The sequence below is a fragment of the Seriola lalandi genome, unplaced genomic scaffold, assembly GCF_002814215.2.
Source record: "Seriola lalandi dorsalis isolate HSWRI2012SDOR001 ecotype SW California unplaced genomic scaffold, Sedor1 jcf7180002052130, whole genome shotgun sequence".
Taxonomy (NCBI): Eukaryota; Metazoa; Chordata; class Actinopteri; order Carangiformes; family Carangidae; genus Seriola; species Seriola lalandi.
In genome coordinates, this window is record NW_019522683.1 from 875,571 (window position 1) to 887,660 (window position 12,090).

Consider the following 12,090-nt stretch of genomic DNA (forward strand, 5'->3'; position numbering starts at 1 on the left):
AGGTCTTTCTCAGGTGTTGCACAACTATGCTTATTCCTGTTTCAGTGTACACATGTACACCAAAGGGGTCAACTTGAAAGTTCTGTATGTACCTCAGAATCTTGTTAAATTTAAAGTCACATTCCTTAATGATATTTTGGGTGAGGTAAATCTCCATGAAAACATCATTGTGAATTAATTTCCTTTTTCTAACCATCTGTTTTTTTAAAGTTTACTATAGAAGAGCTGGTTCACTATAGTACTCTCGCAATTCTCCCTCTTCTTGTGTTGCTGCTGGTCTGAATTTTCTTTTTTACCTGTTTTGTGTGTCAGTTTTCCTCTTTGTAGCACAGATATCTTAAACAGGCTGGCTCCCTTTTCCTTTTAAAGAAGTATTTGCAGGAGGGGACTGTACAAACTGCACTGATGTTCAAATATGTACTTTTTAATTACCAGCTGTGATTTTGATATGATTATTTGATATGCTGGCTTTTCCAGGCAAGGGTACAACTGTGACTTTTTTTTTCCCCGAAACTGTTGTACAACACTGAGAGGAATAGTAACCTCGGTAAACTGGTATAGTTTGGTAGGTACACAATGGAAATTATTCTAGTTAGAATCATTTGTTGTAGAAGAGTTACTATGTTTCCACAACTTAGTTCTATAAACAGCACAGAAGTGTATGTGTGGTCTGAAATAAAGATATGGAGATAAATGGTCTTTTTAAATGTATTTATTTTTATTTCATTTTTTATTAATTTATTTAAATTTTAATTTAAGGAATATTTCAACACATACTAATCATGTGCTTTTATCTTCGTAGCCTATATAATTTGTTTTCTGGTATACATGTAGAAAAACAATACGTTTGTTTAGAGCTTAAATTCAGTAAATATCCAACATTAGACCTATTTCAAATTTCAATTTCTGAGTCCAATTAAGACAAATACTAAGGCTGTTTAAATTCCGTTATCTGGGGTTACATATCCGTAGTGATAGTATGTTGTCATTAGTGATAAGGGTAATCTGTGTTGATATGTGGACTGTCCCTTTAATTGGGGGGAATGGGCAGTTCATGATCCGCTATACGCAAACACAGCTGATGCGCCTGCGCTGCACTCAGGAGCAGCAGAGAAGACAAGGGACCGTTTCTGCGATTTTTTGGGGACAAAAAGAGGTAAGCTGGTGTGATTAACTTTAATTTCCGTATCGACAGACTGTTTCGACACGAAGTAAAACCTGTCGTATACAGCGGAGGACTTTCTATCTACCCCCTGTGTGGTTTGAATCGTGTGTCGCTCGTTAAATCGCATCCGAGGCTGGAGGCGAACTGATCCTACAAATCATCCCCAGCTTGTCAATACACGGGGCGCTAACCACCAGCCTCAGCCCGCTCACCGACCTACCGCCGTACGGACGAGAACAGGCCGGTAACAGCCGCGGTTAAGCTCAGCCAACAGTGTTGAACAATGTTGTTGAACAATGCAGCTTCCATTTGTTGATTCGTCGCTGTGATTATGTGAGTAACGGGGCGGCGGCGCTTTGTTAGTGATGTCTCCGCTGCTCTATTTTGGGCAGCTACGAGCAGGATTTCCGTAACACATCCATGTGTAACACTGGCCTATAGCCGCCATTGGTCACCGACACCTCGGTCAAGGATGTCTCACTTTCACAACGCAGCAACGCCCTTTAACAGCAGCTCGTTAAAACAATATTAGTAGCTATCACTTCATTTTATCTTCAAGTGTTATTTTTCCCCAAAGCACGGAGGAAATGTCTGACATATCATACAACTATTTCTATGTACTGTATTCACTTTTAGTTAACCTTAACTATCCACTTTTAAAGGAAAATGTGGCATTATCCACTAGTCACTAGAATTTATTAGGTAATTTCTGTAGTGCAGGAGTCAAATACCCAACAGTAATGCTCGCTGGCTCTTATGTCACATTAAATGACTGTTTATCTTAAGAAAGAAACAGAGGAAGAGGTGTAATTTTCTGAAATGGGGCCAAAGTTCATTATTGTCCGGTGTGTATCTGCAGGTTCAAAACTATTTATTAATGTGTGTTTGTTTTCCTGCAGATAAATCACCCTAAACAGACCCGCAGGAATCATGGGGAGTGGTAAGTCTATTGAGATTTACATGAACTTCATCACTCGGTATATTTAGAAACTCTTTTCCAATTTCTTGTTCTTTATTTTCCTTTTCTATTGTGTAGATTTTCAACATTGTTTGACAAACACAATTTAGTCATTGGAATGTGATTCTTCAGGTTTTTTCTGTTTTCGTTAGCACACAATGCTCCATTCTTTTCTAGGGGTATTTCTTGTTTCCCTGCATTTTTGCAGCTTATTTATTTATTTATTTCTTTTCAAGTCTCGTGCTGATCACACCTCTGAACTCATCACACAGAGGCCATTACTTGTTAGTACGGTAGCACATCATACATTACCAGGGCATGTTGCGGCATCTTGTGCACAGTTTCTGTCGGAGAGTTTATGTTCTTGTCCGGGATGTGTGAAACAGAGCGACGCTGTGTCTCACTAAGTTAATTCCTCCAGTTTCTCTTATGTGGCCCATGGATGGATGCCTAAATCAAAGGAACTTTTGTTTTTATGCAGAAATGTGGGCACTGGGTAGCGCTCGGCTCTGCTCTACTGCCTTTGTTTCAGTCCCCACCTCTTTCTCTCTCCCTTTTTTCCCCTTTTTGCATTTTTTTGGCATCTCTATCCTCTTCTATTTTTCAGTACTCTCTATCTTTGCTTAATTCTACCCCTTTGTCTCCTCCCTGCTGTTGTGCTTGCTGACTCATCCCTACCCCTAATGTCTCCACCTATTATCTTGATTCATGTTTTTTTTTTCTCTCTCACAAATCTCTAAATCTCACATCTTTTCCCCCTCTTTGCCCTTGTCTCTTCTCTCCACCTCCACTTCTCCCCCTATCTCCCTCCTCTCAGTGTTCCTGCCGGCGGACGCAGCCCACTCTGTGCTGCGGCGGCTGCGCAGGGCAAACTTCTTGCTGGAGGAGATGAAGCAGGGTGACATCCAGAGGGAGTGCCGTGAAGAAGTCTGCACCTATGAGGAGGCCCGTGAGGCTTTTGAGAACGATGAGAAGACGGTGAGGGAACGAGTGAAACACCACATCAGACCTACAATAATTCCTCTCCTGAAAACTAAATACACACAGTACATACAATATAATACAATATAGGGATATTAACTCCTGCAAAAAGTCATGTGTTCAGAGATTTCCTGGTCAGCTTGTGCCAGGTTGACAAAAATTCATCACAGCTCATGCGGACATTAAACAACAAGTACAAGCAACAACACAATAAGCAAAAACACACAAGTATCAACAGGATAGTACAAAAACTCTGATTAATTTTTATTTGGAACAGTAGCAGGAAACAGGAGTCCCAGCCAGAGCTAAAAATCCACAAATCAATATTACTACTGCTGAGTAACTGATACCAGCCACCATATGAAAAAAAATTCAAGCTATTCCTCTCGGTGCTCTTTTGTAGGGTTCATATGTCCAGCAATAAATCCTGTGCCAAGACTGGTAGCTTGTGGAATGTTGGTGTTTTTTCAGGAAGTGATGTTTATCAGCAGGAAGAACAGCCGAGTGCATGCTAGAGGGAGGCGTATTTGTGAAACTATTGTGAGCGGCCAGAGAGCAAAGTCACGTAGATAGACGTGCAGTGGTCTCTCTTTTTGTTTGGGTGTTGTTGTCTGCTGCCTTTGTGTTGCAGTGATCCGTATAAAAAGTATTCATACAGTGGACACTGTGTGTGCCATGACTTTGGGTTTTGGAAACAGTTTTTGGACACCGTGATTACACTGTAGCTTGCATGAATGTAGCAGAGTATTGTCTTGAAGAAAATATTCTAGCAATCTTTTTGACTGTATGTGTCTTTGTTCTGACTGGCTGCAGAGACGGTTCTGGGAGGAATATGTGAGGGAGAGCAGTCCATCTGGAGGGCTGGAGACAGTGGTGGGTGGAGTCCACTCTCTCTACTTGATAGTGCCATTGCTGCTGGTTGTGTTCATCATCGCCGCCGTTGCCATCACTGTTTGGCGCTGCCACTCCCGCAAGCGCTCACAGCGTAGCCCCAGCCTGGGACACTCGCATCACGACCACGTTCTGTCAGTGGTCTCTATGGACCATTGGGGGAGGGATTACCACCATGGTGACCAATCAGAACTCAGTGTCCACAGCAGCCCAGCTTATCCAGGCTCAGAGATCACATCAGGGAGAGGAAGTGCTGGAGACCCACCGCCATCTTATGAGGAGGCTGTCGGCCATGCAGATGTCCAGATAGAGACGGAGCCACCTCCACAGTACGAGGATATAGTCAACACCAGCGCTGCTAGTGTCAATGGCCCTGGGAAGTAAAGCTGTCCTTCACTACCACCCCAACAAAAGCCCTAACCTACACTAAGACTATCTTATCATCTAGCAAAGCCACTATTGTGGTTTCACCAGCCTTCCTCATTCAACACAAACAGAAACACTAATAATTGTCTGGTCAATGGACTAATGCAATCTTTGCCAGAGCCAGTGCTGTTGAAATTTGCACTAACTTTTCATCATCGACATGAAGTGTTGGCAGAAAGGAGCAAATAATACTGCAATACCAAAACCAACCAACACCTCTGCTGAATTTCCTAAAGTTGCATCTATGCTGTCACACTGTAGCAAATTATTTAACTGCAGGCATAACAAATGTTGCATGTGGTGTAAAGAAGAAAAGGTTAGGGTTGCCATAATGAAGGACAACTATTCTAAGTGTATATAGGGTTTGGACCAATGCTTTATTGAAGGTTAGTGCCAATTTTTAGACTTGAATGCTTAATAATAGATGTTTTGCTCCTTTTTCTATGTTTAAATTTGACTGCTCAAAAGTAAGTACTCACTGTTTCCATTTACAGTTTTCTATACTGCAAAACTTTTGTTTTGCAAGATCAAACAAACAACAGCATTTAAAACCACAAAAAAATTCCAGTGAAACTCAGACTTATTAAAGTTGCATTCAATTATTTTTGACCACCTGGGGGCAGAAGAATCAAAAACAAATTCAAAATCAGGTCTATCGTTTGTTATAGCTAGCATGTTAGAGTAGCAAACTATTTTTTAATCATACACATAAAAGTCGTTTATGTCTTTACACCTGCCCATTTCTGCTGCATCCAACATGCTGACTACGAAAACCAACTGCTCATTTACTCTCTAATATATCCCAGGCCTTAAAATGCGCCATTGTTACAAGATAATCTGTGTTACTCACCTCATCTTCATCAGAGCAACACGAGTTTTATACAACTGTTCACGCCTAGATGACTAATCTAAGTCAAGTACTTTCTTGTTAGCTCTGGTTTAGTTGACCAGTTCATGACAAAAATATCTGGGTCACCAGTCGCTCATTTACTTCAGCTCTTTGCAGTGTCATGCTGGGCAGGCAGTGTATGTCTGGCTTGTCTGAGCTTGTAAACTGGTAAATCACTGTCCACAGTTGTATATTGGGTGGTTAAGGAAGCATTATAATGCAATATTAGTGACTCTTCCAAATTACAGTCATTAATTTGATTCATTGTTGATATCAAAAATACCATTTAATGTAGGTTTAAACAATCAAGTTGTCAAACTAATGCATTGGCCCAACTTCAGTATACACTTGTGAATGTTTTTGAGCTCAAGGTAAAGGCCATCAGTTTTAAAGGGCGTGCTGAAAAAAATTTTGTGGATGTGTGTCATATGTGCTTACATTTTGGTAATGCATGCAGCTTGGTCTGTACACTTGAGGTTGGATCTGGTTCTGCACCGTTTGTCAATGGTCAGTGCTCGCTAGTCCATGCTTATGTTTGGGCCGCTGACAGTTGCTCAGAGCCTGCTTTAACTGTGAAAATCTTTCCCCTAAAGCAAATGTAACTGAGTTGAATATTGCTACAAAGTCTTCTGCTGTGCTAGTTTCACTAAAAGTACACAGAGGATACTTCAAATAGGTTTGCAGTACAGTAAATGTAAGTTTTGGAGTGACTTGCACAGGAATGTGGGACAGAAAGCAATAGAGACAGAGGCTTTTGGGAAAAGAGTTATCAGAGGGGAAAGGCTCTGTATTTAATTTCATTATGGACAGAGTCCATGTTTAGCATGTCTGATGTACCTGTATATAAATATGTATAGCCTGTGTGTGAAAGTAAGTTACAGTGAGATTGTTTTTACTGCATAGGAATGCAGTGAACACATTGATACTAATGTGATGATTATACACCAGTCTGTGAATAAAAGAAGGCACTTTGTGTGTAAGCTCAAAATGAGCTGTTAAATGGAAACTAGGACAGAGTGGTTTGATATCTTCAGTGTGACTCTCAGCAATAACGATGTCACTGTAATCTGAAAAAGTGCTCATAATCTATATGCAATGTTGCTGCGTACACTCTAAAAACCAAATATGTCTAATTTTCACTTGATACTGATAAATGTTACACATTTCCTATCTACACCTCACAGACTTTGAGCACTGACTCTTATTGTTATTGTACTTTGTACTGAGTTGACCTTTGAACCTCAGCACTTGCTATGACCTTGAACTGAGTTGTGCTGGTAGGGGTAGCCATTTTGGTAAGGTCAGTTGTACTATTACTTACAGAGCCCTGTTTTTACAATGCCTTATCAAACAAACAAAATGTTATAAATCCTTGATATGTGCAAAAGCTTGAATTAATTTGTAATAAAACATTTTAAAATATTCCGTGTTGAATTTCTTTCAGTTTCTCAAGAACTTAATCAAATGAGTAAAAATTTATTTTTGTACTGGTACGCGAGTGTCTAAACCAGTTTTCTACAGTTCTTCCTGCTGGATTCCCCAAACAGTCATCGTTTTACAAACAAGACAATGACACAGTCCTGAGCTTTGTTCAGTCTTTCACAACTGACTCAAAGTTGTGAGAGACTGAACAGAGGAACATGCGTAAAATGAGTCACAAGAAATTAAGAATGAAACTGTTACAATGGGTGTTGGATTTGAGTAGTTAACTCAGTAAAAGTTCAATGTACTTTGAATCAGGTGCTGCAACAAAAAGATATACACTGATCCGCTACAACGTTAAAAACAGGTAACTGGTTTTAATGTTCAATGATCAATGAAAAAAAAAAAAAATTTTTGTTAAAGGACACATCTCATGAAGGGTTGTTATGAAGACAGTCTTCTGTCTTCACGGAACCACCTGGCTTGTGATCCATGTTTGTCCTCTCTGTGGAGCATGATACAAGATCCAAGTACCGTTCACCTTTGTTCAAACAAAGGAGGAAGTGACTCATTAACTACAAATGAAAGACCAACCACAATGTAAATGGGGGTCAACGGGGAACAGTTCATTCATATTATTCAGCCTTGATTGTCAAAAAATAACCCATTGTGTTGAGCAGATGCTCTTAAACATGAAAACCAGTTTTATTAACAGTTGATGTGAGTAGTACACATACAAAACACTGTGGCTGTTTGTCCTTGTTTCCCTTTCAGTGCCTTGTTAAAGAGCAGAGGAGAGTAGGGCTCAGATAGCTTCAAGTAGAGCAAGCCACATTTAGCTCAGGCATAGAAAAAACACACACACACACACACACACACACACACACACACACACACACACACACACACACACACACACAGCTAGTGTTTGACACAAACACTTCTTAAAAGGGGCACATCACCAATGTGAGATGACCTAATGGCCCTGTGAAGTTACATTATTTAGTCTTGCTTTACTTTGCCAGGCAGTAATTAATTACTGGCACAAAGCTCAGTCACTGCATTTAACAACACGGTGTCTAATTTTCACTTATTCACATCTCCAGTGATTAAGTGTTAACAAGACTGATTTGACAAAACGTAGCAAACAGGAAAGAGAAAAGTACCGGTGGAGATTAAGAAACTCTTCAGGCTAATGCAAAAAAAAAAAAAAGTTCATATTATTTTGGTAAACACGTTGTTAACAGCTGCTGATCGCATCAAACAGCTTACACCTTTATAAAATCCAATAAAGACGGTTTCCTGGATGTTTTGTCCATATTGACGTGTAAACCTGTGTAAACCTGTGTACACTGCGGTCACACCCACTCCTTGGGGTTTCGTAACACTTCCAGCATCTCAGCCTCCAGGGTACCTTTGGCAGGCTCGTGCATGTACTCCCACCTGAGGATGGAAGGTGAGTTTGTTACCAAGCAACGCAGACAGCTCATTACTGCCACATAAGAGCAGAGGCGACGGCTGCCTCAGACAGGTGATGTCTTACCTGGCAGTGAGGGGGAGGGACATGAGGATGCTCTCAATTCTGGAGCCAGGTGTGGCCAAGCCAAACTTCACTCCCCTGTCATACACCAGGTTGAACTCCACATATCTACAACACAAACAGACAAAAACTACTGTAGACGCATGATTTATGACACCTTAAGTTAAGATCTGTTGCGCTTTATTAAATAATTAACTCGTCCACAGCAACCTGCAAACCATACATTTTGGATTTTTAATGAGGATTTAGTTTCATCACAGCCAGCTTTTGGTTTGTTTTCCAGTACTTGATTTAAAACTTGCTTGAGCTATGTAGGCAATCCAGCAGAGTGAATATTTATTATTTATTCCTTACTTTTGGTAAATGTTATTGTTGGACAATGATTACTTTCTTCCAGGTTGATGCATTTATGAGCTCGTCAATAGCTCAAATGCCTTCAAAATCACTCACAACTTTTATGCAATATGTACAGTTTACTTAACGTCACTGATTAGACTGAGCCAAGGCTCACTCACACTCACCATTCAGTCTAGTGTAGCCTCTTCTTTCTCCTCATCCCTCCCCATATTATCTCACCCATCCAATCCCCGTCTCAGTTTCTGGCTCACTACCATGTGTCTTCCCTTTCATAAACTAACTCTTCTGCTCATTCTCTGTGTTGTTAGTCTCTCGCTAGATGACTCCCCGCTGAGGCAGTAAGCTCTGCCAGGATCTGCTCCAGCTTTGGACCACACAGGCTGTGCAGGGAGTCTACACCAAAGCTTTTTCATAATCATTTTTAAATAAAGGACACTAAATATTAACTGCGATGGATCACTTCTCTTAAAGTTCCAATGTTTGTGTTGATACGGTTCGTTTGACTTTTTAAGATGAAATTTTATGTGTGGAGGAGGGAAATTTAGCCTTTACTTATGATGGACTCAAGGATCAAGGTTAGGTTTGTTAAGTATAGCTAATTTGAAAACTGCAGCTTCAATAGCTGAGCAAACAATGCAAGTGATGAGTGACTGAAAGCATCTACTAAGACTTTAGCAGATACTACTGTAGATATAGAAGTAAGGTAGTAAGTTATGAGTGTGCTTTCTGAAATAAGAAGAAGAAACTGGAGTCTTGAGTTATTGAACTGAGATTATCCTATCCTTTTAACAATTGCCGATGTAAAATGTATGCATTACTAATTAACAGCCACATGTTCGTTTGTGTGTCTTTTACTCACCTGCCTCGTCGTACCTGCTGCCACGCCTTTTCATCATCAGTAACGGAGTCATTGAGATGTTTGTATACGATGGGCAGGTAACAGGGCACCACAGTGCGGGCACAGCTCTTGACAAAGTTGAACGCTTCTTCCTGAGTCGGGGAGTCCAAGTCATCGAAGAAGATCCCTCCTATGCCTCGAGTTTCTCCTCTGTGGCCAATATAGAAGTACCTGTCACACCTAGAGAACAGAAAAATTGGTTTGGAAGATCATTTACTTTCCATGTCAGTGTATGTGTCAGGTGCATGGTGGAAGATTCAGTTGTACCATGGAGAGCCAAAACTGCACTACATGAGGTACGTGATGTACGTGATGATGACAAAATGTACTTATTATGAGCCAAATCAGATAAACCACACCCATTCCTTTCATATGCTTTGTGGTCATTAACTGACCAGCCTCATGGCTCAACGGTTTTTCTGCAACTGCAGATTTTAGGCAGAGACTTCCTCTTATCATCATCTTACAGCGAGGATACACCCATTGTAATCCACACACACACATACACAGAAATCAGGCGTGCAGATGAGTAAGTGCTGAAGTTCACACATGCATATGTGGAGCTTCACTAGCAGGGGATTAATCTTGAATCAAACTGTACCATTTCTTAAAGTTGGGGTAGTACTGCGGGTGGTGTTTGTCACAGGCCTCCTTCAAGGTGTTGTGAAAGTGAAATGCATCTTCTTTATTTATATAAACTGGAGTCAGATCTGTTCCTCCACCGAACCACCACTGCTTAGTGCCTGGAACACACACACAGACACACACACACACACAAAACATACACAGACAAGGAGGAAGGAAACAAGGGTTATCATTCATTCACGTACTCAATAGTGTCACTGACACTAAGACACAACTGCTGACGTCATGGACTGACAGTCACACACTCACCATCTTCCTCCTCTATCTCAAAGTATCTGTAGTTGAAGTGCACTGTGGGGATGTGGGGGTTCTTGGGGTGGATAACGGAGCTCACACCCATGGCACAAAACGGCAGCTTCCCTGAGAGAAGACACAGAGCACAATGTCAAAAATGACATGTTTTACTGTTAAGGGCAAGAAGTACAAAGTAAGAGCAGAGCTCTGGTAGTAGATGTAACAATCAGTTAACATCTGTGTGTGTATGAGAAGAAGCCATGAACACAGGTTACCACACGTCTTCTGCTCAAGAGCTCACCATCTTTCCCTTTGAGGACTTTCCCTCTGCTCCTCATCTGCTTGGCGGCCCCCTCTGTCAGGTTTCCAAAGACCACTGACACATTCACCCCTGCCTTCTCAAACACCTTTCCATCCTGCATTACACAGCTGATTCCTCCGCCACCTGACACACACACACACACACACACACACACACACGCGCACGCACACACAGGGTCATGAGTGGAATGAACTGAAAACGATTGACATGAAATTTGTTGGTAATTAGCAGATTAGGATTTTTGTCAGTTTATGATGCAAAAACATTCAGCAAGCTTGAAACATCAGTACTTGGAGAATCTCATAAACACCATGCACTTTATGATGAATTGGATGAAAATTATCTGTCATGCTCCACATTGATCTCTGCAATTTGTCGTTACTCTATCACCTTCTTTCCTCTCCCATCGGTCCACCTTGAACACCCCACCGTCCACCTCCTGCAGGGCTCTGCAGAAATCGGCCTGCGTCTCCATGATCAACATCTCCATCTTCGTAAGCATCTCCTCTCTCCGCCCCTGCAGCACGCCGATGTCGGTCACCGGAGGAGACATGAACCCCCGGCATCTCTCCAAGATGTCCCTCTCTTGCTCCTTCTCCTCAGCGTCTGGGGGGACTCTCTTTGCCATATCTGCACACTGGAAGTGGTTAGCATTGGCTAAAAACCCGGCTACAGCCGCTGCTGCTGTCACTGCTGCGGCTCCACTGAGCGCCAGGGCTCCCCTTCTTATTCGTCCTGCTGCGGATCTGCCTGCGTTCCCATGGGACATAAATCTTACACCGGTAGCCCTGGAAAACCATCTCGTTCCCGGAAGCAAAGTCACTGACGGGCTGTGAGTGGAGGAAAACAGCAAGTGCGTCTCTCTTGCATTACCAAACCTCTTTAAATGTGCAATCAAACATTGTCTCGTCGTGGTCTGAGCCATTTTGTTTGCTGTGCAAAAGACGATGGTGGCCATTTGTAAGAGAACCACCCGTTCTATCCTCGGTGCGTACCTGTCGTAGCTTTAGTGTACTTATCAACTACTCAAAACATTATCAGAAGTTGTGCCTACGTGCTCTCAGTCGTGCTTTGAGTCAAGGGGCGTGTAGATCTTTGGTAGTGACCGAGGCATCACGGGAGATGTTGTCCTCTGCCATTCGCGGCGCATTGCTCTCCAAGTGGTGAAAGCCCTCAGCGAACGTCAAAACCCAGAATGCAGTGCGCTCGAATCGAACGTTTAAGTACTGCTTAAATGCTCCGTCTTCTGTGCTTCGCAGTAAGGATGGAATCAAGTGCTGCTTCAGCCCGTTACCTTTCATCTGAGTGAAATGCGGTCAGGTTGTGTAACTGTTAACCCAGCCCAAACCAGAATCTCAAAGT

General features: G+C 41.9%; 2 protein-coding genes across 2 annotated transcripts; one reads left to right on the forward strand and one right to left on the reverse strand.

The window, feature by feature from the left end:
• The first annotated feature begins 872 nt into the window (after positions 1–872).
• prrg1 (proline rich Gla (G-carboxyglutamic acid) 1) lies at positions 873–6,732 on the forward strand. The gene is made up of 4 exons (XM_023400092.2): positions 873–1,156; positions 2,065–2,105; positions 2,941–3,101; positions 3,918–6,732. Exons 2-4 carry the CDS (start codon positions 2,096–2,098, stop codon positions 4,377–4,379), a joined length of 633 nt encoding a protein of 210 aa, XP_023255860.1. The 5' UTR covers positions 873–1,156; positions 2,065–2,095; the 3' UTR covers positions 4,380–6,732.
• A 667-nt stretch (positions 6,733–7,399) lies between these two features.
• On the reverse strand, positions 7,400–11,807 carry cpox (coproporphyrinogen oxidase). Its single transcript, XM_023399990.2, has 7 exons — positions 11,119–11,807; positions 10,708–10,851; positions 10,422–10,532; positions 10,129–10,270; positions 9,489–9,707; positions 8,276–8,380; positions 7,400–8,175 (listed from the first exon to the last, which is right to left on the reverse strand). Exons 1-7 carry the CDS (start codon positions 11,684–11,686, stop codon positions 8,091–8,093), a joined length of 1,374 nt encoding a protein of 457 aa, XP_023255758.1. The 5' UTR covers positions 11,687–11,807; the 3' UTR covers positions 7,400–8,090.
• Between the last annotated feature and the right edge of the window lie 283 nt (positions 11,808–12,090).

Excerpts from the sequence above, each read along its gene's own strand:
- prrg1 (XM_023400092.2), top strand. Across the intron at positions 3,102-3,917 it reads TTGAGAACGATGAGAAGACG|AGACGGTTCTGGGAGGAATA; the intron begins GTGAGGGAACGA and ends GACTGGCTGCAG.
- cpox (XM_023399990.2), bottom strand. The coding sequence starts at position 11,686 with ATGGCCACCATCGTCTTTTGCACAGCAAACAAAATGGCTCAGACCACG. Across the intron at positions 10,533-10,707 it reads AGTCCTCAAAGGGAAAGATG|GGAAGCTGCCGTTTTGTGCC; the intron begins GTGAGCTCTTGA and ends GTCTTCTCTCAG. Across the intron at positions 9,708-10,128 it reads TACCCCAACTTTAAGAAATG|GTGTGACAGGTACTTCTATA; the intron begins GTACAGTTTGAT and ends TCTGTTCTCTAG.